The sequence below is a fragment of the Perissodus microlepis genome, chromosome 16 (assembly GCF_051167445.1).
Source record: "Perissodus microlepis isolate ML-2025 ecotype Zambia chromosome 16, ASM5116744v1, whole genome shotgun sequence".
NCBI lineage: Eukaryota > Metazoa > Chordata > Actinopteri > Cichliformes > Cichlidae > Perissodus > Perissodus microlepis.
Genome location: NC_140476.1, coordinates 13,337,134 through 13,363,412, shown reverse-complemented (window position 1 = coordinate 13,363,412; position 26,279 = coordinate 13,337,134). Strand labels below are relative to the sequence as shown.

Here is a 26,279-nt window from a genome sequence, read left to right as displayed (position 1 = left end):
TGGTGAATTAAATAAAGAGAACGGTGCAGATATATGTTACTCTTGTGCTTTCTCGTCAGGGCACAGTGTCCAGCTCAGCTTCCTGTCTGCAGCTGCACAAGCGAGCAGAGCGAGTGGCAGCAGCTCTGATGGGACGCCTGAACACTGGAGACCACGTAGCACTCGTCTATCCGCCAGGTAAAAAAAAAACATCTGCTGCCCTGTGCTTCTTGACCTTTTAAAACATCCTCACTCCATTTGTTTTAAGAGAAAAAATATATATAAACAAACATTATGTGCAGGAATTGACCTGATTGCCACTTTCTACGGCTGCCTGTACGCTGGCTGTGTGCCGGTCACTGTCAGACCGCCACATCCACAGAACCTGGCCACCACTCTGCCCACCGTCAAAATGATCGTTGAGGTAACACAGAGGCTGTTTGGGGACACATGCTTATGGCAGTCAATGTGGATTGTATGCATTAAAAAATACATTAAAGTCAGTGATCTTCAGATGTATCTGTGCTCTGTTAGCGACACTTTACTGTCTAATAGAAAACAGTGTGAACAGCAACACAACATATGTAATTAGATTCTACTATCTGTGGTAAAGGTCAGCAAGTCAGTGTGCATCCTGACAACCCAAGCAATAACGAAGCTGCTGAAATCCAAAGAAGCTGCTGCTGCTGTGGACATCAAGAGCTGGCCCACCGTGCTGGACACTGGTAATTTATGTACACACACTCAAATGCTTAATATCAATTTCTGCAGTGAACGTTCTCCTAATTTGCTCGTTCTTCATCCTACAGATGATCTCCCCAGGAAGAAGAGCCCCCAGATGTACAAGCCCCCAACCCCAGAGATGCTGGCTTACCTGGACTTCAGTGTGTCCACGACAGGCATCCTGGCAGGGGTCAAAGTATGTTGAAAGAACTGTCTGGTTCAGTAGATTCACATGTTGCCATCATATTGCCTCTTTTTTTTCCTGTTAATGCACACCCTGAAATGGAGGGGTAGGATGTTTCAGAGCTGGAACTGAAAACGTTTATGAAGTTCTAGGTGGGATCTTGGGACTACTAAGAGCTGTTGGTCCAGTGACCTAAGCAAATGACCTGAGACGACCACCACGTGAGAGTGATGGGGATAATCTGAGGCTAGCCCATTAAGGCACTCATGAATAAGATTTTGCAATTAATCCTGTTACAAACAGATATCAAGTTTATCATTATCAGAAAAGGTGGCAAATGCTTATCTTTAGACATATATATCAGGAGACTAATTTCCCCCTTTAAAACCCCTTTTTCCAGGATGTTAGTACCTATCAGACATGTAACTAACTACAACAATCTACTCAAGAGGCAATAAAAAGCACATTTGATCTTCTGAAGGGTATATAAAGAAAGTAAGGTTTGAAGTCCTTGATTTTAAGCACTTTGCTTGCATTCAGTGTCAGGTCGCAGGACATTTTAACATTAGCTGTACCTCTTGTTCACACTTAATTTGGAAAAACTGGATTCAGATACTTGCCTATAAATGAAATGAACTACAAAAAAAACCCTATGAAGTCCTATTTGACAGATTTGCAAGTCTAATTAAAAAGAGGAACAAACGGCATGTTTGACTGGGTGAACTTCAGCACATTCTGGAGTTATGATTGATTTTATAGGACAACAGTAAAGGCTTAAAAGGTTCTTAGTCTGCTGTGAAGTAATGAATCCCTGAATGTTACTGCAGCACCCAGTCTCTGTGCTTCATTCTTTTCTTTTTTTTTATGTCATATTGTCTCTTCTAGATGTCTCATGCTGCCACCAGTGCCTTGTGTCGCTCCATTAAGCTGCAGTGTGAGCTCTACCCATCCCGGCAGATCGCCATCTGTCTGGACCCGTACTGCGGCCTGGGCTTTGCTCTCTGGTGCCTGTGCAGGTAGGGGCTCTCAACAAACGACCACCAGTAACATTTGAAAATCTGGACACAGATTATTATCTTTTCTTTCTGTGGATTCCTGTTTACTCTCTCGCCTGCATCTTCTTGTTTCAGTGTGTACTCGGGCCATCAGTCGATCCTGGTTCCACCGCTGGAGTTGGAGAGCAACGCATCTCTGTGGCTTGCAGCCGTTAGCCAGTACAAAGTGCGCGTCACGTTCTGCTCGTACTCAGTCATGGAGATGTGCACCAAAGGACTGGGTTCACAGACAGAAGCACTGCGGGTCAGTTTGTCTCTTCAGCTGTTGAACAGTGTCACTGAGGGGAAACAACAAACCACAGCGTTTTTCTTGCACAAAATTGAAGTGATTCTCTTCAAATAGTCCTTTTCCCTGCGGTGCTGTTGCACCAGCACCATAATTATCAAGACAAAGTGAGGGAGTCAATGGTGAAGCACTTCACTGCTCCGTGTGTGCCTGCTGATTACTGTCTGCAGCACTTAAGACTGGTCTGTCTGTGATCTAATACAGCGGTCCCCAACCTTTTTTGCGCCACGGACCGGTTTATGCCCGACAACATTTTCATGGACCGGCCTTTAAGGTGTCGCGGATAAATACAACAAAATAAAACTAGTACCGGTACCGAAAAAAGAAAATTTATTCATAACACACGTGAAAAGACCCAGGAAAACCGAGTAAACGATAAAAACGATAACAAAATAACGCTGAAAACCGATAAAAAACCCTGAAAACCATACATTTCACACCTGAGCCTCAACTCTCGCGGCCCGGTACCAAACGACTCACGGACCGGTACCGGTCCGAGGCCCGGGGGTTGGGGACCGCTGATCTAATAGATGCCTAATAAAAATAATTATTAATATTAGAACACAGAAACGATTTTCTCCTTTTTTCTGCAAAGACCAAAATAATCTTATCACTCTCAATCTTCTTTTTCCCCCATATCCAGCTGAGAAATGTGAACCTGTCCTGTGTGCGTACCTGCATGGTGGTAGCAGAGGAAAGGCCCCGCATAGCCCTCACTCAGTCCTTCTCGAAGATCTTCAAAGACCTGGGGCTTTCACCGAGAGCTGTGAGCACCACCTTCGGCTGCAGGGTGAACGTAGCGATCTGTTTGCAGGTAGGCCCACTGGTCAAGGAAAATTAGAAGCGAAAGGGGGAGGGCTGGGAAAAGTCCAGAATGAATGAATGTCAGTGTTTTAGAGCCAAAGCAGGCCATGAATCTGGGCAAAGATTCATGGCAAAGATGTTAATGAAATTCTTGTGCGGTGTCGGTTTGACAGCACTTCATAAAAGCCTGAATGTTAGTGATGTTGAACTTGGAAAGTTTGTGGATGCTTGCATTAGCTGAGAAGAATAAAAGACAACAAGGAGCGTGCAAAGGGTTTATCGATGTATTTATTGATGTATCGATGTAAAGAAACTGAAAAAGTTAATTAGAATTCATCATAAATCCATCAAAAATTAAGATTATATTAGAAAACTGCTACGCAGTTCCGGTTGTTTTGTGTCTCTGCAGACAGCTTTGTTTATTTTATCTCTAACCGATGGATTTCATTTCCTCGTTTATTTAACTGGTTGGTTATTTTTTCTAGCTCCTGCAGTGCAGCTCTGTACACACCCTGAAACACAAGCCAAAACACTTTAACTGGAAAAATGGGGCATTTAAAACTTTTTATTAAATAAAACTATTTTATTAGATAATTAAAGGGTGAAATACAAGACCTTGATTTACCAGCTCACTGCATGTTAAGGAAGAGTTTAGAAAGTGCAATGGTTCATCTTACATTTAGTTCCAGTTTATAAAAACTGAAATAAGTCATGTTTTGACTTTGACTTTTGTCAGTTTTTGGTCTTGTTCTTTTATTTTATAGTTTTATTTTTTTTTTCAGTCCCTGATGATTTATGTGTGTGTCTGAGTGTGTATGAGAGTTGTCCACGTATCTGAATACATACACATATATCTCTATTTATCTGTCCTGCCCTGTCCTGTCAGCCCAACAGGTTAGGGAAACTGGCTGAGCAGGTACTGTGTGATGAGAGTGGCTGTTTGCTCTGCTGCTTGGTCTGTCTGTTTCTGTGTGTTCACGTTTGTCATTTATTTTGCATGAAGTTTTGTCATGCTTAGCCACAGTTCACTATTTTTTTTCAGCACTTAGCTCGTTTTTTCCTCTTCCCGATGAGCTTCAGCTTCTGTATCGCTATTTATTTCAGCCGAGTCCTGCTTCTATCAGCTGGCTCCTGATCATTGCTCTACAGCAGGTTTAGATATACATGATCCACACATTATACAATGAGCTGGCTGCATGAACTCTGCTGCGACTCAGTAAATTAGGGTATAATCAGTAGAGTTTATGTCGTACTTTCATACTTCAATCCACAATATTATACAAACTAACAGGGCATAATTGTTTGTGTGTCTTTTTATTCAGTTTTTAGGATATATAAATGTTTTTCAGCTTTTTGAACATATTTAAAATTTACCATATTTTGTTTTCAGTATATAGACTAAGGAATTACTTATGTATGTTCTGAGGAACCTTTATGTTACTCACAGGTGGTCGTTCAGGTAGACGTGCTCTGCTTAGTAAACTGAATCCTGCTTTCTGTGTTTGGCTGTGACTCACAGACCTCGGTGCAGCGACTCATTGCTGGCTTGTGCTCTGGCTGTAGACTGGCAAAGCGAGTGATGGAAAACATAATTTGTTGTGACCAGTCTCACAGCAGTAATGATGACAAATCCCACACAAAGGGATCTATATCTGACAGCTGTAATCAGCACTTGAAAAATGAATCACTTAGAATTCAGCTGCACGGAAGTACTTTGATTTCTAATCAAAACAAATGATGTTTAGACTTTGTTGAGTCATTTTTTATAAGCATTATTATTTAGAATTTAAATAAATGTTCCAGGTTTTCCCACAGAGCAGGTGATGGAGGTATTTGTGTTTACATGGCCCAGGTTTTGCCAGAGTCCTAACTATCGCAGCCTGGCTGGTTGGCTTCTGGCTGCCCTTTGCTTTGTCAGCAGTAGTTTCATAATCAGCTTCCAAACCCCACTCCACTTAAGCAACATGCAGCGTTAATGCCACAGCTGTAGCACGTACATTATTGACTCATATCTGGATCTGCTTGTTTCTTTCTTTTTTCCCCAGGGTACAGCTGGACCAGATCCCACCACAGTTTATGTGGACATGAGAGCACTACGACACGATAGGTGGGAACACTGTGACAGTATGCATTCATATACATGCATTTAAAACATGACCCGACTTTGAACTAATTAGTACTCAAAGTTTTTTTCTTTCCTTTATTTACGTGTCATATTTACAAAAACAGTTGATATGACGTTTGCTCACTTTGTCTTTTCAGGGTTCGCCTGGTTGAGAGAGGGTCACCGCACAGCCTGCCACTGATGGAGTCTGGAAAGGTACGGCCTAATATAAAACTAAGAACTGAAACACAGGAACATAGTGTGTAACGCTGCTGCTTCCAGGGCTTTTTTTGTTAATTTGAGTCCTGGCTGTCTGCTGCTGTAGATCCTCCCTGGAGTAAAAGTCATCATTGCAAACACGGAGACTAAAGGACCCTTGGGAGACTCCCATCTAGGAGAGGTGAGTTGGTTTTTAAGAGAGCAGAGCTGTCAGTCAGTCACTCTTCTGTGTGCTTAAAGGGAACCTGTTGTGCTTGTTTCCATCTCCAGATTTGGATTTGGATGATTCGCAGTTTAAAATAATCCATATTTATCTCATACTAGACCTCAGTGAAGTCCCTCAGTCCATCCACTCTCTAAGGCAACCTCTAGACAATAAGAAAAACCACTTATTATTCAGTCCCCTTTAAAGCAGGTTACAGTCGCTTTCTGCAATAACCTAAAAACATCTTAGTGTTAAAGTGTTTTGTTTTTTTATTTTTAGCAGCAGAATTCATTCAGCACAGTAGAAGCAAATGTCTATTTACATATCAATGCTGCTTTTTAAAACATCTTGCTGAAATTTGTGTAAAAGCTACACAAAGTGACCTTTTAGGCTGAACAGCAGTTCAATGTTAATGTGATTAATTTACTTGGCTTTTGGTTTTTTTGGAACAAGTTTGCAGGGGTACTTTCAGCTTCTCCCTTATTTCAAGAGGTCACCACAACAAATAGATCTGTATGTTGATTTGGCACCGATTTTATACTTGATACCCTTTAATGGGATCAGCATGAGGAATATGCAGCTTGTGACTCATCATATTGGGTTTGTAGTGCCTCAGAACTTTTACCAGAAGAAAGAGCAAAGTGTGTGCTTCTGAATGTAACAGTCACCAATTGTAACTAATATGTGTATCAGATCTGGGTGAGCAGTCCCCACAATGCCACAGGATACTACACAGTTTATGGGGAGGAGGCACTGCATGCTGACCACTTCAACACCAAGCTGAGCTTCGGGGACACTCAGACAGTCTGGGCAAGGACCGGCTACCTGGGCTTCCTGCGGCGCACCGAGCTGACCGATGCCAGCGGAGGTGAGTGACCAATGCTTAGTCTAACTTAAAGTCTGCAATCTTTCCACGGAAAGCTAATTTAAGTATTTTCTAGTATCAAAACATAAACTGAACAGTCTGACTGTGGGTGTTTGTGTCTCTCAGAGCGTCATGACGCCCTCTATGTGGTGGGCTCTCTTGATGAGACTCTGGAGCTGAGGGGGATGAGGTATCACCCAATTGACATCGAGACCTCTGTTATCCGTTCTCACAAGAGCATAGCTGAATGGTGAGAAACCTACAACACCTTTAGTCGCTAATTGTCAATATGACAACAGAGATTTATTTACTTGATCAATTTTAAAAACGACGAAGAAATATGAATTCTACATGACTTCTCTGTATTTACTTTCATCCACCATCCTCCTCCTCCTCTCTCCAGTGCGGTGTTCACATGGACCAACCTGCTCGTGGTGGTTGTAGAACTGGAGGGATCTGAGCAGGAGGCCCTCGACCTGGTGGCCCTGGTCACCAATGTGGTCCTGGAGGAGCACTACCTCATCGTAGGGGTGGTGGTGGTGGTAGACCCCGGCGTCATCCCCATCAACTCCAGAGGGGAGAAACAACGCATGCACCTCAGAGATGGATTCCTGGCTGACCAGCTGGATCCCATATATGTGGCTTACAACATGTGAGGAGCTAATTGTGGCAGGGTTGACCCCCACTACCCTATGTGGCTTTATGACACTACAGGAGACAGCAGGACAAGCATCTACAGGGGCTTGTAGCAGTTGCAGGCTCGATCTCTGGATGGCTCCGGTTGTGCAAAAGCGATCTGCCCACTTATTTTTTTTCTACTCGTGCAGGAAAAATGTGAAAGAAACATGGATGCAAAACTTGGACACAAACCTCAAGCCTGTTTCTCTCAATTAACTGGTCTCAGCAAATAACTTTTTAAAGGGCATTCTTGTGTTATTGAAGTGAGTTTTGTATGTATGACAAAACCTCATCTAAACCTAGGACACCTGAGAGCGGCAGAGCAGGTGGTTACGGTATGATACAGCGGTGTGCCATTGACATAATTTATTTTGTCAATTTCAAAAATGTTGAATGTTAATTGTGTTTTCCAAACACTTGTGCCATAGAAGAGAACTGATGCCAGTACCCAAACCCTGACTCGAACGACCTCCGACACGTTTCATGTTCAGCCTCCTGCACCATTACTGGTCCGATGCTTTTCACGGGATTTGCCGCTACACCTGTAGGAGCAGCTGCACCCTGAAATGAACCCCAGATTTTTATTCTGCAGCTCAGTACAGATCAAGTTATCGCAACAATAAAGAAGCACACAGCAGCGGCGTCCGAGGAGAAGGAGGAGCAGTTCGTGTTATTTTTTTCGCTCATTTGTGCTTTAGTTTGTAGTGCCAGTAGCTTCCACATAATGCTGTGGTAACTCAGTCTCATCATTTTCTAATTCTGAAATGTGTAACAGAGTTTTATGTGAACAAAAATGCAATATGAGTGATGTGAAAGATGAATGACTGCATACAGTAAGTGCCGATCAGTCGAAGAATAACGTGCTAAACGATAAAAGCCTTAAGTATTTTTTTCAGACGTCTGTTCCAGTCCCAGCTGGAGTTTATCAGCTGTTGGATATGGAGGGGGGGAGGGGGGTAAATATGCAGATGGAGGTTAGAAATAGCAAATTTCGCTCTTATCGTACCCAAAGGTTTGCATCTTTTTGGCTAAGATAAATATACTTGATCCTAACATCAGCCATTACAAACACACACTCATTCATTCCATAAATATTTTAATGTGCGTCCCTGTCAGCTGTGTCGAGTGTGTGTTTTATAGCAAAAGACTGGAAGAAGTGGGTGTGGCTTTTGTTGCAGAATGTCAGACTCATTTTGAGTTACTGAAAGTTGTTGGGTTACATTTGTCATTAAGGCAAATGTCTAATATGCTCATAACACCCTGACCTCCCATCGTATCACATCAACTTTCTTGCTTCTTTTTTCTATGTGCACAACCCTTCAGAAACAGGCATCAGCCTGCTGTAAGTATGTACAGATTTTGTGTAAATTATTGATTGAAGGATTAGACAACAGGAAGCAGAACACAGAGACAAAATCTGGTATATATGTGAACTTCTCCCTTACAAACAGAAGGTTATTTGCAAAGGACTTTCATGTGGAAACACTGGAAGGAGACGTGAAAATCCTTGTAGACATTTTTATGGTATGAAACAACAGCAGGATGAGGTGAAGTACACACCAAGCACAAACAGAACACAGTTATGCTCTGGTGACGGCGGAGATGTCACAGCCTTTACAGCAAAACGTTGTTAACATATGGAAAGATGCATTTGTCTGATATATGGTTAGTTGTCATTATTTTCATAACATGATTTCATAATGAATAAAAAAAGTTCTTTTAACTTGAAGCCTTTCTCTTCATTGGTTACTGAACGTCTAATCAGTTGTTCATAAAAAGTAAACCAGTTTTTAGGAGTGATGTTAAACAGTGAAGCACTTGTTACTGTTTCTAACAGATCTGTCCAATACATAAAGGAACCTATTAGGCTTTTCCTTATTTTATCATAGTGTTACAGTGTTGGATAAAATAAATATGGCTAAGGTTTTCCACAGTGAGTGGCTTGTCTGTTATTGATCAGATCTTTGGTCCGTGACTCTCTAGATGCATTTTTTATATCACATTGACATTTAAGGGTAAATATTGTTTCTAACCATCCACATGCATGTCCAGAGACATGACCAGACTTGGAAACACTTAAAGAGGGAGGACTCAAGTTTCAAGAATTTGGTCTGTTTAACTAATCAGACAATAAAGACCCGATTACATGGGAGGAGAAATGATTAAAGACATCATTTAAGGTCCTCTTCAGATCTTTCTGCTAGCAAAAATTAAAAAAAAAAAAAAAGGAAAACAAAACAAAAATTCCCCAATTGCAATGTGGATTTAAGTTTTTCAGAAGACAAAACTGGATACAAGTAAAAATCAGTATGCAGTAGTTATACTGTCTCTCAGCAAATAGTCAGAACTTTAAAACACCAAAACTGCATATTTGCATTTACATTACAAGCATACGGTTAGTATATTGATCCAAGGCAGGTTTTTAACAAACAGTAAGAAATTCACTGAGTGACTGTTTTGATCTCAGAGAGTAGTCAACAGTGTCAACAAGACTTACAAAGAACATCTGATATTTTCATTTTCATAACACAGAATATATCGATATCACCAATAAGCAGCTTTAAATGACAAGAATCCAAAATAAAGTAATTTAGTACTTACAATTTTCTTCAGTGTGTTTACATATACATGCACACCATAACATAATAATAAGTACTGAGTATGAGAAGTGAGACAAATAAGTAAAATAAAAAAAGTTTTCTTTTTTCTTTGTGATGTTAAATAATATTTCAGTTTTACACTTTACATTACATTACTTTTAACATGTAGAAAAACAGTTACACTGACCAATACCTTGTTTTAAATCCTTAATTCACATATGCTTCTATTTTATTAAGGAGCTCAGATGCCTTGTTCAGTGCCAGCATTTCATTCTCTGATCTGAATTGTCCATTTGGTATGTGGGGATATGGATGGCAGTTGGGATATTGAGTCTTTTTGGGATCCACTCCGAGTGTCTGCAGGTTTTTCACAATCTCAGGCAGATCTCTCAGTTGGAGGCTGTAGCGGGAAACTTGTGCAGCAGTGGCTGAAATTGAGCTGCTGTTGGGGCGTTGTCCATTTCTTTTATAGCATGCTGCTATGAGAGACTTTTCCACTGCTTGATGGACCTTAAACAGACACCACTCTGTGCTCCCTCCACCAGTGTCTTTGTGAGCTGCATTGAGATCACAGCGAGCCTGTCTACACCAACGTCTGGCCTCTTCTCTGTCTGGCCTTGGGACATTTTCATTGTGGGTCCAGAAGCTGTAGGAATGGAAACCTCTATAGCCTCTAGAGAACCTCTCTCGACTATTTCTGTGATACCTGGCCTCCTGATTCCACTCTTCATAGAAGCCTCTGAAATTTGTATTTCTGCTTGAAAAGGTCGAGCCTGCAGCTTTGCCTTTGCTAAGCTCATCAATTTGATTCTGTAAATATTTGAATGCCTCATTGGCGAGATACTGGCAATCTGGATTTTTGTCAGGGTGCCACCTGAGGTACAGTCTCTTGATGGCTGTGTGCCTCTCCTCCTCAGGAAGCCTCCAGATCTCTGCCAAACATTTATCAATTTCCCTTTTAGCTTCCTCAACAGAGGCTGGTAAAGAATTTGTTGATGATTCAGAAGAATGTGGCACAGCTCCTGTCAGTGGTTCCAGCTCCATGCAAGTGTTTTCTTCTGGTTTTAGTGTCTTCTTCTGTGGTCCTGGCTCCATGCATTTCCTCCTTTCTGTTTTTACCTTCTTTTCTCGTTTAAACTGAAACAGATCAACACAGCTGACTTCAATGGGCTCATCTTCTCCTACTTCTATTTTGTATCTCCTTGAATATGGTCCATTGTGACCAGGCAGTTCTTCAATAATAACTGCATAAATGTACTTGTCATCAATGCTGTAGCCAACATATTCCCCCTCTTCAAAGTTGTTGAGGACATTCATGTCCAAGCAATCATGCCATTCTTCGGGGATCTCTGTCCCAGGGGCTACTGGACTAAAAGAGGAACTTTCAGTTTCAGCACTGTCACGAATCTGATTTTTAGCCAGAGTTTTCCGAACATCTTGCAGATCATCACACATGAGGAGTTGTCCCAGCACTGGAAGATGAACCAATGCAATTCTGTTTCCTAAAAGAGCATTAATCTCCTTTGTCAGTGTCATGATGACTTCATTTATTACCTTGACAGCCATGTCATCATTGTGCTTTAAGTAAAAGGTGCACCCTTGTTGCCCTCGTTCCACAGATACATCAGTTTCTTCATCAGTTTTGGGAAGTGGCTGTTTATTGAGCCAGAGAGCTGTTTCCAAAGTTTTGCAGCAGATAATCTGTATACTGCCAAAAGTCTTCTCACACATTTTAGAAGCATCTTCTTGTGTTATTTTGCCTTGAGAATTCTCTCTAATAAGACAAATTAATCCATATTTAAAGGCTCCTGAGGAGAGATGTTTATAAAACCATCCACTAAATTCACAGCCAGTCCCAAGTTCACAAAGCTGCATCTTTGATTCCACAACTCTTTCCTCTGTGAACTCAGACAGCATCTTTGGCTGAAATTTCTGAGGCAGCAGTTGCAACAGCTGATGATGCATGTATTTGTCGTTGCCCAAATAACATTCACTGAGTTTCTCAAGCAGCAAGAACTTGTTCTCCAGCGCTTCTTCCAACCTTTTGGTCTCAAACACTGTGTCGTTGTAGCAGAGTGTGGACGATGGGTATAATTTACCATCTACTGCAGGAAGATACAGAGTCTCAACATTTTCAAGAAGTGTCTCATTTCCCTGAGTTCTGATTAACTTAAACAACTGCTCAACAGCTCGTTTCACAGTTGTCAGCTGGTTCAAATGTAGTTTCTGTTTATCACAGGAATCAGCGTAAACTGCTGCCAAAACATTACAATATTGCTCTGCAGTAGCTTTCTTCTTCACACCAATTTTCTGAAAGAACGGTGCATACACTACATCTTCTGGAGTAATCTTGTACAGATAAGGTCTGAACTCCAAATCATAGGAGAGCGACAGACACATGTCATCAGGCCTCATAAGTTTTGTGTCTTTTTCAACCAACACAACAGGAAGACCAGCCAGCTGGTTTCCTTCAAATCTTTTTGCTTGCAGGTAAGCGTACGAACTTCTGAACACTTTAGCTCGTGTTTTGATCAGCTGGTCAGTTTCACATGGTGACTGACAGATGTTTCTTATGTTACTGGCTACACAGTTTGGAGGTGGTTCTTCATGAGCTCCTGCGTTAATTAGCATTTGAAGACTTTGTGACATAAATGGCAGGTCTATAATTGGCATTGAGGTCCAAATCATATCTTGATGCTCTGGATTTTTATTAATTAAAGAGCCTCTAATTTTCACCATAGTTCCTTCGGCTGCAAATGGTTGGTGGTAGATGGACAGTTCTTTTCGAATATTAACTGGAAAAATGAATTTGATGTCAGCAATGCTTTCCAGCAACCTTTTGTTGTTGTCTTTGGCATCACATGCTTTACTCAAGGCTTCCCTGAAAAGTAATTGTGATTTTAGTTTCAGGTCTTCAATTTTTCCTTTTCCTTTTGCTTCTGATTCCAGCTGGTACGCAAAATTTATTATCTCATCGTTTGACACAACATGCTTCATTCCAAGTTTTCTGACCAGCTGTTTTGCTTTTTCTGTTGTGTAGTCATCTCCTTCACACAGCTCAGTCCAAAATCTGTCAGGTACAAATTTCTCCTGGGGCAACATTCGTTTGTACAGCTCCACACTCTCATCAAAGTAGTATGATGCAGGCTCCAGTCTACCTTGAGAACTGCGAATCAGTTTCACTGTCTTCAGTGAAGAGATGATAGTTTTCTTGTCCTCTGAAGAGTAACGTAGTGACAGCAACAGCTTGAGGCTGTGAAGAATCTGTGTCTCTGTGAGTTTGTGTACAGCAGGTAGAATGAACTTCATGAAATACTGCAAATCATCCAGGACCTGAATGTTGAGTGTTTCTGACAGTGTGTGGTTCTCAGAGTTGAACTTGAGAAAAATGCTGTTGCTGTTAGGTAGGTTGAACAAATCTGGAAACATGACTGAATATTTGATGTTGAGAACATAAACCTTTTTAGGTCCATCAATCCTCACTCGTTCACTATGTGTTGTTTCAAATATTGGTAAGGATTTGAGTTTCCTCACATACTCTTGGTTGTCTCTGGACTTGGATAATCCCGACTGGAGGAACATCTGAAACTCCTTCATATCATCATTTGAAAGGTGGGAAAATTCTGAGTGATTAATGTTGTACACTTGATCCAACACTGAGCTTTGATCATCTACATCGAGAAGCTCATGCTGTAGACATGAATATACCTGTCGGTACATCTCAAAAAAGAATACACGATCAAACCTCATAAAACCAAGTTTGAAGAGGATGCCTGATATGTCTTTGTGTTTCTGTGAGGCAAACACAACACTTGACATGTGTTTCATTGTTTGCAGGAAGTGCTTGTTGTTCAACCTTGGACACACAACAGGTAAAATGTAGCAGTCACTGAAGAGTTTCCTCACATCACTTAGTGTCAGACTTGACTCGTCATCTCTAGAGGTTGGCGGTTTAATTTCACTCATTATGAACATCCAAAGTGATTTCAGCCACTTTATCATTTCGTCATTTGGGACATGAAGACCACTGTGTGGATCATCTTCACAGTTCTCAAGAAGATGCTGAATTAATGGTTTCAGATATTTTTCCGAGCAGGGTAATGTCATTTTTTGGATGATTCTTGAACTTTGAAGAAGTTCAATGTGGTTTTTGTTTGTCTGATAGTCTGCAAATTTGTTCTCGTAGTGAAAGAAGAGATTTTCATATACTGATATCCACTTGGGTGACTGGGAGTTGAAAACTGTCAATACTTTATCTCTTGTGAGAAGAAGCGGAAGCCCATTGAGTAAACTAGAATTGTCCTGGGTGACCTTTTCTGAGGAGAAATCTTTTAAACAAAAACTCGAGAGCTCCGAACATCTTGTCTCATCTTTGATCAAAGTAGCACTTATGGGTAAAGGTAAATCCTCATCTGTTTGGGTTGGATCATTGAGAGGTTTTGCTCGTAGAAAAGTCTGCACAGTGGAGGGACTGACCTCTTTCACTTCAACCCCAGCATCTGTGAAACTTTTCCAAATCTTCTCCATGTTTGTGGAATAAGGAACCAGCTTCATTCCAAGATCTTCCAAGATGGGCATCAACTTGTAGTTTGTAAAGTTTGCAAGGTAAGGGGCCTCAAGTGAGTCTGTTTCACTGACATTACACCAGTCAAATGAGTATTCTTTAATTTTTCTATCTGCAATTTTCCGTGTTGAGCTCTTCATCACAGGGATTACATCAAGGCCTTTTCCTTTCAGTGATCTGTATACTCCATGTATCATTTCATGCCAGTCTGGGCAAACATCCTTGGACACAGTTGGCCAAAAACACAAGTATTCTGTACTGAAACATGAGCCAATAAATGTAAGGGAAACTTTCTTGACTGCAATGCTGCGCCTGATGTAATGCAGGAGATCTGCATAAAGTGGTGCAATGACGTTCTGTTTCAAAATCTCATTCCAGTTTGATTTCTTACTCTTCCCATCTTCTTTCCAAAGGCTTCTCCTGGCAGAATCAACCTCAAAGTTTCCATTTACATGTACTGGCAGTCCAGTTTTCCCTGGCAAAGGAAGTGAACAAAAGGCTTCTCCTTTAAAATCCATGATGAGGTATCCTCTTGTGTTCACACGTGCAGCTAATGATGCTTGGGGAATTTTGTCTGATAGTTTTAATTCGCAGCTGTCTTTGAAGGAGCCAAATTGTTCTGCAACAATCCACTTACTTTGTCTTTTATCTGAGGTGGAAATCACAGTTTCATAGAAAGTCTTGTGTGGTGTTGCGGTTTTGTCTGATTGCAGTGCATTTTGTAGATGTTTTACAAAAGCATCTTTCTCGTCCCGACTTCTTTGTGGCAGATTTTTTTCAACCTCAAAGATGGTTTTAAGTCCTCCTGAATATTCACTGATTTCATGGACTTTGATTTTGCAGATGTTTTTCAGAAAGAGAATTAGTCCTACAGGATCTTCAGACAGGGCAGAGCACAGTTCTTTCATGTCGCGGTCAGTGACTCCTTGCTGTGATATTTTGGAGGTATTTGCATTTGTACCCATTCTCAGAGGTAATCTGAACATGGTGCCCTCTTTAAGAGAAAATTTGTCTGGAAGAAAGGATTTGTAGACATCTACGTACATTTCTTTGAAAGTGTCAGCTAGTTTATAGCCAATGCCATATCGTTGGTTATTTGAGTGATTTTCAATGTATTTTTGATTGGGGTCAGAAATGCAAAGTACTTCATCTCCTGTAAGGATCGAAGGGCAGTCAGTCAGATGGTAAACAGAGTTGAATCCAACTCCGTACTTGCCTATCTTCCCTGGGGTGCTGTGCTTTCCTCCCTCTCCCAGCTGTTGAATTCCCTTAATGTCAGCATCAGAAAACACTTTGTTGTTGAACACACAAAGTGCTGGACCCTGGAGATTGTTCCATTTCTTCCCAAATGTTTTTTGTTTTCCATGTTGTCTTTTGTCCCAGATGAAGTGAATTTCTGTTGCTTCTGCATCATCAGCATTTTGGATGAGCTCTTTAAGGATATCCTTCTTTGATGGATAGGCTGAAATTATGTTTTTAATACGAACAGTCAGCTGTTCCTGCTGTTCAAAGTCAAAAGCTAATGGTGAAAGGTCATCAACTATGTGGTTTTCCAGAGAATGATGCCTTGTTGTTTTGATTCCAAGGTGGCGAGCCATAGCTCGTGGGATATTCTCGTGACATAATGTGACACCTGAAGTGAGTGGCATCCATGGGCTGTCATTGTAAAATAGCTCACTAGCAAACTGCAAAACTCCACGCTCATTGGGTATCAGACAGTCATCAGTGATTTTCAATTTGGCTTCAAATATCCCTTTGTTTAAAATTGTGAGGACAACTGAGATATCACTCTTTGGTAGGGGCTTGTTTCCATGTTGAGCTTTTAATTCTTGCAACACAGTTAGAAACTGAGTGATCGTGAATTGTTTTTCAACACCTATACATTTCCAGAGGTTCCTGAAACTTGTGAAGGCAGCTGGAAGTACGTGGAGATAGGGCTTTGCTTCAAATTGCCCGTTCTCAGCTACACGATCAACATTCACAAATGTATCACCAATGAGGATGAATGGAAATGAACTCGCTTGTTGTGAAATGTAAGAGGCATTTCCAGAGTCACAGATCCACTGATCCAGACACTTATAGCACTCAAAGGCTATTTTGTAATGCATGGATCTGTCAATGGAGTGTGCTTGTTTGCTTCCTTCATGCAGCTGCTGGAGCACCACCTCTGGCTTCGGAGTGCTGTTCACGCCCAAGATCTTTAGGACTGGATCACTGTGGTGTATTTTCAAACTACTATTATCCAGCACTGGTTGTGTCATGTTAACGAGAAGGGAGCATTTGTCACTAAAAACATCAGTGGGCCTTTTAAGTGTTACGTTTCCTTCCATTTTTGCATCACCAGGTGAATATGCTGGAAGAAATGCAGTTGTCCTCAGTGTTTTCCAGTGGTGAGAGTCGTTATCACGAATGTGATTCTTCATCAGTTCAAATAGGCACTTCAAGTGGACAAATGCTTTCTTTTTGTCAATGCTCCAGGTTTTATTAATCGTGCCTGCTTTCTCTGTGATATCTTCCAATGGGAGATGTTCATTTACCATACCAAGTTCCAACAAACGCTGAATCCTTTTTGCAGATCTGAAGTCATTTTCAGATCCATCAAGCAAGCGTCCCTCTTTTGGTTCAAAAAGACAGGCCACTTTCCCTGTAGGATTCACAAGTTTCCTGACATGTTGGAGCTGTCCACCCTTTGTGGGTATGCATGGATAGCAGAGCAGCAGATTGTCAATTTCTTTGATATGAAGGTCAATAGCATGCAGCACAAGGGTATCTCTACTCTTTGAGTCCATTGTAGTTAGGTTACTGAACACTGCTTCTCTGTAGAACTTCTCCCAGTTCCAGGTCCTGTTTTGTAAAACCTTTTCAAGGCCAGCCTGTTTGAAGCTATTTCTCAGCCAAAGTGGAAGAGGAACAACATGATTGGGTCCTTTTGCATATTTCTGGCAAACTTGAACTGCAAGGTCACCAATCTTTTCATCATTTTCAATGCTCTCATGTAGAAATATAACATTGTTCATTGAGAACCATTGTTCTCCATCACTAAAGAGCTCTGGACCAACAGAGTCATCAACAATGGTTGAGTAAAGTGCATCCACTAAAGGCTTGAAAGTTTCAGTCACTTTCTCCCTATCAGGCCAAAAGGTGTGATAACAGTAACTCACCAGCTGCTTATTTTCTGACATTTTCTTTAGTACCTTGAGTACAGTAACATATGCTGTCACTACTGGATCCTGAAGGAGAGCTTTGTTCCAGTCATTTTTCACTCCAGTTTCCCACAGACCTTTTCGGTTGCTTGTCACAGCAAATGTGCCATTTACATTGACAGGAAGACCTGTGTGAATGGGAAGAGGAAGGAAGCAAAAGGCCTGTCCAACAAGTTCTGTTTGTAATGTGCTGAATTTTCCAGTTTCTGGATCATTTTGCAAGGGCACAGCAATCCCTCCAATGGGCAAGGAGAAACTGGCCTGCTTGTTTTTGTGAATGGCCATTTTAAAGGACTCATCTGTCCCAAAGCAGTTGTACAGGAGCCAGAACTGAAGTTTAGTTTCATTAGACTGCTGACTGGATATTTGGATAATTCTGACTGTGCAAGATTCAATTAGTCCTTTGCATTTACCATCAACTTTCATCAGTGATTTCTCAGCATGACGTTGCTTGGACACACTGGTGTCATCAGGAATCTCCATTGCACTCACAGTAGTTTTGGACACAGAGAAGATGGTCTCTATTTCGTTTTCTGTTGGTGGAGTTGATCCATTGTGTGGGATATTTTGGAGGGATAATGTAATGATGTTCTTTAAAAAAAGCAGATGGGTTTGTGAATTCTTAGAAAAGAGATGTTGAAAATCAAGGATATTGGGTTTTTGATACACATTTGTGCTTATTTCTGATTTGACAGCTTCTTCTTCACTTCGGAAAGGTAGTTTGATCAGAGTGCCTGGATAGGGTTCAGGAGGACTTTTTCGGGTGAAATTACAGTCAAAAATGTTTTCATATGATCCAAACTGACCAGGAAAACAATGAAAGAGTCGCTGTTGAGAGAGATGCAGCTTGATTCCAGGATTTGATTTATGTTTAATATGTTTTGTGACATGAGTAACATTTGGATCAAGTATGAGAAGAGTGTTGCCACTAAGGATGGAGGGGACATCTGTCACATGATACACAGTGTTGAATCCAAGTCCAAACTTTCCAATTTTTTCCACTTTGTTTTCCTTCGAGGCTGAGCCAACTCTGACAATATTTTTCCAATCCTCTGCTGTGAACTGCTCATTATTAAAAGCCCAAAGACAAGGTCCCTGACAAAGAGCCATGTCAGGGTCAATCAGGCTTTCAGGGGCATCTCTGTGTACTCTGAAATCCACCAAGAACTTGCAAACATCTGCCCCAGCATCCTCTGCATTCTGGATGAGCTCTTTGAAGATGTCACTGTGTTCATCGTACTCTTTAAGAATGTTTTTTATTCTCATTGTTATTGGTTCAGATTGTCCACACTGCTCTATTCCTATCTCCTCTGGATCAAGGATGTGGGTACTGAGAAAACGAATTTCCAGCCATTCAGCCGCTGCTTTTGGGATTTCCTCATGTATGACATAAATTTCCTCTTCTCTGCAGTTTAGTTCTTTTAGTCCATTTTTGCTTACATCACAGAAAAGAGCTGTTGATCGTGGTTTAAGGGTAAATTTTCCTCCCTCAGCAATGACTGGCACTGGGATGTCATCCTCAACTGTTTTCTTCTCTTTCCAGAGCCAGTTGAGAATTTCTATTGACACTTTGACCTCAGAGGAACTTGCAAATGGCGGTTGTCTTGCTTCAACAGTTTGCTGGACAGAGTACAGAATGCCCAAAATGTCTTCATTGGAAAGTACTTTTCTCAGGCCAAACTTCTGGAACAATGTTCTGTATGGCAAAAATTCACTTGGCACCTTCCCAATGTAAGAACTCAGATCTAGATTATTTGGGTATTCAAGAACCAGATCCTGGGGTGCAACAAACTCGTTCTGGGCCCATAGCCAGCATGTCTCATTGTCCATCATTGTAACAAATACAGAGACATTGTCTTGCATGTGTTTGTAAATGCTGTGCAGCTGTCTTTTGAAGTCTACATCTGTGTCAGGATTAGCCATTTCCAGTGCTTTTGATTTCAAGACTGACAGATTCTCAGTCACTTTTTCAGGTGGTGGTAGGTCTTTGAGACCAAGGCTGTTGCTAACTCTGTCACTGAGCTTCCCTGTTAGTGGCATTACATGTCCAACTATGTCCTTATACACAGAATGTCTTATTTCATTTGGGCAAAACAAACAATACTTCTGAGATTTATCACTGAATTGTTTCTCACTTCCAGGTTGTTCACATGGGATCCATTTAAGCATTTTGAGGCAATGAAGTTGTTTGTGAGAAAACTTTGTCAGTAGATCATTACTTTCCAACATTTCCAGGAGAACCTGAGCTCTTCTCAGAGCCTCAGTTTGTGAGTTCATGCATAGTTTGTCAGTCAGGGTGGCAGCATGTAGCAAATGTTCAGGTGAGACATCTATCTCTTTATTCAGTAATCCGATTTCTGTTAAGCTTTCCAGCATCTGCAGTGAATGAGTGTATGAAGGCGGTGGAAAGAAGTCTGACTCAAAGATGACTTTAAAAGTCTGAATTCTTGGATCAAAAAAGTCAGATGCCTTTTTCAGCTGTCCATTCACCTCAATGAAGCTCAAGTCCTTACTGCTACATTTCAGGGATTCGTTTTGTGAGAAAAGCACCTTACCATGCTGTAAAATCCAAGTCATTGTTTTGTTAGTGTTGTCACTGCTGCAAGCGCCTTTCCTTATGCTGTCAACAAGAACATTGGCTGCTTCGGCGGTGTCCAAGAGATGAACTTTGAGCAGCTGTAACAGTCTGCGGTCAGTCTCAGTAGAACACTGGATTATGGAATCAGGCATAGGGAGCTCTGTTGGTACTGTTAGGCCTGAGATCAGAAGCACAGCTTGTTTTGATTGAGCTGCAACACTGAATCCTTTCATGGTTTGAAACAAAGGCAACTTCAAGAGAAAATCTTTCTCTGTTTTTGAGAGAGAATCCAGATAAGACAGATAGTCTTTCAGTTCTTCTTGTGCTGTGTGAGAGGCAGATGTGAGTTCTGTGACAAGATGCTGGCAATCTAAATTCATCAGGACCTTCAAAACACTCCTTGGAGATGGGCACAGCACATACGAGTCAAGGTCTTGATGCTTGAGCCACTCATTTCCTCTCACCACTGTGCCACCAACTTTGTTCACCAGCTGAGTTATTTGGTCTGGCAAATTCAGCTGTTTACTTTTCTGAAAGATCAGAGTTGTGTTCTGCTGTAGTTTTGCGACTGATACAGTCTGACTGCCAGACAGAGGACTAACTGGTATTAGAGGTATGTCAGTGAAAGGACTTAACTCATTAAAATGACTGTTGAGAAAGCTCCAGAATTCTTGAAACCAGTCTGAAGGTGGATGCTGACTGTTGTTGTTGTCCCATGTAACAAGGTTTTTCCCTGTCTGCTTCCAGTCTGGTGGCAAATATCGTCTTGCATATTCAGCCAAATGGGATGCATCAATGTTGGTGACCTTGAAGAAATCTGAAGAGCAGATTAAAAAGATTTTTTTTTTTTAAAGTTAAGAATAAATGTGTGTGCTAAAATGTGTAGCTGTGTACAAATGACTCTGCATTGTTTAAAATTACTTTCACTTACTTCTTCTGGCCAGTTCTTTCAGATTTGCACTGCAGGCTGGAGTCAGATCATGTGGGATGAAGAAGGGTTTACAGAATGGCAGCAAGACTCTATAAAAAAGTGCAATGGATTCTGTCAATCAAACTGTTAGGAGTTCATTCAGTATAGAAACATTCCTGAACCTTCCAAATATTCAGTTACAATCAATATGTGAATAACACATAAAAATGGCAACATTAGTCATAATCTATGTAACATTTATTTTAAATATTGATAGATGTATGGAAACCCTACCTTGGACATTCATGGCTGTCAATCAAAGCAGTGTCTTCCTCTTTGTATGTGAAATATCTGAAAGAGCCATCACTGAGTGGAAGGAGGTGAAGACCCTTAAGTTCTTTGTATTGTTCATCACCTAAAATGTACTCCAAAAGACTGAGTTTGTCGTCTTTGGTGATGTTATCCACACCGGTCCTGTGGAGAATGGCCCTGAGGAATGCTGGAGTCACATGTTTTAGGGTAGTAGGGTTTGGGTAGGCCTCATTTATAGCCCTTGCAACACTAGCTGGTAAAGTGACAAGATTTTCTCCACATGACACTAAAGCCCTTTTAATGGCAGACAATATGTTGGTGCTTGTTGGGCCATTGCAGGGGAAAACAGCTTCTGATGGAGAGATAAACTGTCTTTCATCTTTAGCAAGAGAGAGGATGGCCACGTTCTGTCTGAATAAGTGATGAAAAACATCCAGAGTGAGAGCATGCCATTTTTCTTTGTGTTGTATCTGAGTGAGATCTGGCCACAGATTGTACACAGAGGAAACAGGGAGGATAGATTTTTGGGCAAGTTTAATGGCATCTTGAATGATCTTGATGTATGCTTGTGGAAACACCTTCTTCATCAGCATTTCATTCCACAAAGCATGTTCGTCATGTCTCTGGTCTTCCTCTTGCCATTTGATGTGTCTTCTATTGTCTGTGAGGCCAAAGCATGCATTGACATAAACTGGGAGTCCTGTCTTATTGGATTCATTGTTTGGAAGGGGGAGAAAGCAGCTCAGTCTGCTCTGGCTACAGTCTCTCTTCTCACCACAGGGGAATGCCAGGTCAACTTGAGGTAAAAAGCTCAACTTCTTTGTAAGCAAATCAAGATCTTCTGCAACGCCCTCTTTCATGGTACATGTTGTCAGAAGCCACTTTGTCTCTTTTTGGTCTTTTGAACTCACAGTTACAACTTTGAACCTTGTTAGACCCTCAGTGACCGACTCCTCTTCTTGCTCTAAAACACCATCTGTGGGGACTGAAGATTTCACTTCAAGTCTGGTGTTAACAGCTCCATCTTTACTAATATGTAACAAGGACACGGAGGTGACATTTTTCAAGAAGAGGAGGCTCAAATCTGCATCTGCAATGAAGCTATCAAAAAGCTCAACCACTTTATCTGAGTCATACAGATTATCAGAAATTTCTGATGCTTCATTGCGTAAAGGAAATCTAAAAATTGTCCCACTGAAGTGCTGATCCTCCATGACAACTGTTGACCATTCTTGTCCGCATAAAAGCAAAATTATATCTCTAAATGGTTGAAACTGATCACTCATATTCAGCAGAACTTCTTGGTCTTCAGCATCATCCAAAGACCACCGAAACCCTCTACTTCTCTCTCCAAATACTTTTTCTTGGGGATCCATCATGCCAAGGTGGCCTGAACTGAATATAGTTGGCACATCTGTGGACAAAGTAAAGATATGTTACTGCTAACTGTTTATCTTTTCAAAAATTACTACTCATATCTGTGATCTAACTACACATAGTTTCACCTGTTATGTGGTAAACAGAGTTGAAGCCGATTCCAAATCTTCCCACTCTGTTTGGGTCATCACGCTTGACACTCCTTCCAGTTCTCTGAATTCCTTTCCAGTCTTCATCAGTGAATCCGGCATTGTTGTAGGCATAGAGAGCAGGACCTTCGTAAAAACATAACAAACTTAAAGCTTATGCTTTCAGTATCTATGTGTTAGTGACACATTCTCTGGAATCTCTATCCCAATGTGCAATGAATGAGATTTTTCCAGTTTTTCCAGGGTCTTGGATAGGTTGAATTAACAATGATGGTGACAGCCAAAATTCAACAGCTTAGGATTCACAACTGTAGTCCCAGCATGTGACATCACATATTTTATGTCGTCTACAATCAGAATCCAGTTTTACAGGGCTTACTAAAAACAGCCACCTAGGAAATGTTTGATAATGTGGAAAAATATGGGGAAAAAACATCCACACACTATACTTTGGGAGAAATTACACACTGAAACAAGCAGAACCTGCTACTTTTAGCTGCTCCTTTAGTCACAAGGGATTGCCACAGTGAGTAGCTCCACTTTTCGACGTGACCCCCAAAGGAAGCAGAATGTTAAATAAAAACAAACCAAAAAGTCCCCAGCAAACCCGGACAGACATTCTTAACTGGAGATGTATTGGCTCTATTTATTGCTTTTAATGTAAATAAATAATAGTTTTTGTGAAATATATTTCTGTTATTCAGTGAATACCTTGGTATGTCTCCAGTTCTTCAGTCCAAAGGCTTTCAGTTCCATAGCTTCGCTCATCATGGATGAAAACCACTTCTGTGGCTCGAGCATCATCTGCATTTTGAATCAGCTCCTGTTGACAAATAAAAACAACCTTGAGCAGAAAATGGCAGTACAACGCTGCCACTGACACAGTTCTGCACAGAAAGCTGGTAGATCTTTCTCACAGCAAGTATGTCTACAGAGGAAAAACAAAAAAGGGTCCATTTCAGTCTAACTCAGACTCACTGGACACTGTAGTCCAAAGTGTCCAATCAGAGTATATGATGTAGTTATTCTTGTTCTTTAGCATACAATGGCAAAAACGTTTTAAGCTTCAAAAATGGTCAATAATTGTGTCAATTTAACTCTGTGGTAAAACTGATGAATTGTACTGCATTATATTTTTTAATATTTTGTCTGATAAAATGCCAGCTCAGTATGGCCGGATGCAAGACAGCAAAAATTTGCAGGTCCTTATAATTTGCAAGCAGCACAAAATCTGGGAGATTTCAGTGAATTACAACCATATTTTAGTTACACCTCCACCAACCAGTGAAGTTTACATCCATGTTTCCATTTTGCCAATTAAATAGAGCTTTTTCTAATCTGAGCTGATGGTCTAAGGACAACTTGTAGACATATTCTTTTTTTACAGATTGGTGAACCTCTGCCCCTTCACTTGTCTCTGTCCAATCACGTTACTGACTTTTACCAGTTAACCTCATTAAATGTTGCCCCGTCCCAACTTATTCAACCATGTTGATCTCACCAAATCCAAAATGAGACAATTTTTTTTTCATGACATAATAAAATGTCTCAGTTTAAATTTTTACTTTGTTTTCAGTTGTTCCATTGTGAATCATTTTTATGTTTGTGAGAACTGCAAAAAGTAGTAAATCTCATAAACCCATTGCTTTCTATTGTCATTTACATTTTATTATTGTTATTATTATTTGCACAGCATCCCATTATTATCTAAAGTAACTGTTGTGTGTTTTTGTTACAACATTACACCGACCTTCAAAATTTGTCCACCATCTGGACATCGCCGTAGAATATCTTTCAGATAATCAATGGAGGGTGGTGCTGTGGCCCCGAAGGAAGTCCTAAACAAAGTAAAAGCATTAAACAGAAAGAAACTAGAGTCTGAAGGACTCTAGGTCCAGACACTTTTCTTTGCAAGCTCCTTTGACTACGATGACCTGGATGACTGAGAACCTTCACAGACATAGAGTCTGAAGGCAAATTAAAACCATGTTGGTCCTGCTGATGCAATGTTAGTGACTGGAAATTGACTAGTAGTTAGTAATGATATTAATAAAGAATCTGATCTTTAAGCAGAAGCAAAAATGGCATTAGTGCCCAAATCCTATTAATATAATGTCTACTCAAGATGTAGGAGAACAGTTACTGCCTCCTACTGTATACAGTATATTAAAAAGAAAGCAAGTCACCGGACTTTCTTCTTTGCCTTTGGATTCACCATGCCAGAACGGGTTCCTGTAAGAAATTCAGAAAATTGTGACATGTGTTACAGCAGTGCAAACTTACTGTCACACTTTTAGTTTTAAGGTTTTACATATCTGGATGTAAATAAAAAAACACATGAACTGTGGGGCTTAATGGATTTTAAAAATAGGTCAATAAAACCTCAGATGAACATCTAAACGTGACATATTACACCATGTCATTATTTATTTAACAAAAATGAAATCAAAATGCAGAAGCAGTGCATAAAAACTCAAATACACACACACTGCTTCTGCAGTACTTACTGAAGTAAGTAAGTTCCATGAACTGGAAAGTGATTAATGGCATTAAATAGCAAAACATTCAGGACAGCTGCCAGTCTTCCCCAGGAATGGACCTCCACCAAAGTGGAGAAGTTTGGCCATAAGGCACAGAGCAACGTTTGTGGGAAGCCAAACGCAGCATTGTTGTAGAAAGTGGATTAGGATGAATTATTTCTGTTTCAAGTATTGCATGCTTTTGTTTGCTTATTCTTTTTAATGTGTGATGTAGTAGACCACACCCATGTGGGAAAGGAGACTGTACTCCTCTAGATCAGATGAGTGAGATAATTGTGTGATGATAGCAAAGGTTTAACATTAGTAATATTTAGAAACACATGCAAACCTTTTGCTTAGTTTACAAATTATGTTTATAGTGCTCTCTTTAAACCTCAGAAAATATAAATGTGAAACAAATCTTTGAACTATGAGTCATTCAAGGTTTTATTTCTTTTGTTCTGATCATTTTGCTGAGTAACAGTGTATTGCACAAGGAAACGATCAATAATTCAAGTGTTTAAGTAACTTAGCCTGAATCTAGATGATCTTACGATTTAGCTACTTCACCCACCTCTCAAACAGACTAAACAGCTACAGTACCAGGGCTGTGGTTGATGATGCACACTGAAATTGTGCTTGTGAGCTCTCTTTGTTCACTTTGTTGCTTCCAAAGCATTTGTACTTTGGAATTAAACAACAACAAAGCAGCAAATACAATTAAACACAGGTCTAAATAAGATCATCTGTATATAATTTGACAAAACTGTATGAAATATTTTTTTTAAGTTAGTAAATTAACAAATAAAGATTTTCTCTATTATGTGATCACAGTGTTTAAAATAGCAAAAACACTTTTTTGTTGTTAATTAGCTAGTAGCCTACCTAAATACGCCAATAAAACAAATAAATACAATCACAATACCTCAGTCATGCCAGTGCAGGGTCCTATCAGTGCCAGGGAA

At 40.5% G+C, this 26,279-nt stretch overlaps 2 protein-coding genes across 11 annotated transcripts in view; one reads left to right on the top strand and one right to left on the bottom strand.

The window, feature by feature from the left end:
- The window catches only part of LOC146370512 (disco-interacting protein 2 homolog A-like), an 88,056-nt gene extending 79,225 nt beyond the window's left edge, over positions 1–8,831 (top strand). For 7 of the 10 annotated variants that reach the window (XM_084908539.1, XM_084908549.1, XM_084908548.1 and 4 more), the window contains 14 exons: positions 60–177; positions 282–403; positions 593–704; positions 789–898; positions 1,772–1,902; positions 2,017–2,185; positions 2,871–3,041; positions 3,918–3,947; positions 5,077–5,138; positions 5,294–5,351; positions 5,461–5,535; positions 6,253–6,427; positions 6,551–6,674; positions 6,828–8,831. In XM_084908539.1, coding sequence (XP_084764665.1) covers positions 60–177; positions 282–403; positions 593–704; positions 789–898; positions 1,772–1,902; positions 2,017–2,185; positions 2,871–3,041; positions 3,918–3,947; positions 5,077–5,138; positions 5,294–5,351; positions 5,461–5,535; positions 6,253–6,427; positions 6,551–6,674; positions 6,828–7,080 — 1,710 coding nt within the window. In that variant the 3' untranslated portion in view covers positions 7,081–8,831. The remainder of the gene's footprint in view (positions 1–59; positions 178–281; positions 404–592; positions 705–788; positions 899–1,771; positions 1,903–2,016; positions 2,186–2,870; positions 3,042–3,917; positions 3,948–5,076; positions 5,139–5,293; positions 5,352–5,460; positions 5,536–6,252; positions 6,428–6,550; positions 6,675–6,827) is intronic. The other 3 variants (XM_084908545.1, XM_084908544.1, XM_084908541.1) reach the window with 1 other exon arrangement.
- Positions 8,832–8,928: 97 nt separating this feature from the next.
- On the bottom strand, positions 8,929–25,023 carry LOC146370511 (sacsin-like). The gene is made up of 7 exons (XM_084908553.1): positions 24,982–25,023; positions 24,546–24,633; positions 23,507–23,618; positions 22,775–22,921; positions 21,252–22,683; positions 20,979–21,067; positions 8,929–20,864 (listed from the first exon to the last, which is right to left on the bottom strand). The coding sequence occupies exons 1-7, from the start codon at positions 25,011–25,013 to the stop codon at positions 9,910–9,912; spliced, it is 12,855 nt and encodes a 4,284-aa protein (XP_084764679.1). The 5' UTR covers positions 25,014–25,023; the 3' UTR covers positions 8,929–9,909.
- Between the last annotated feature and the right edge of the window lie 1,256 nt (positions 25,024–26,279).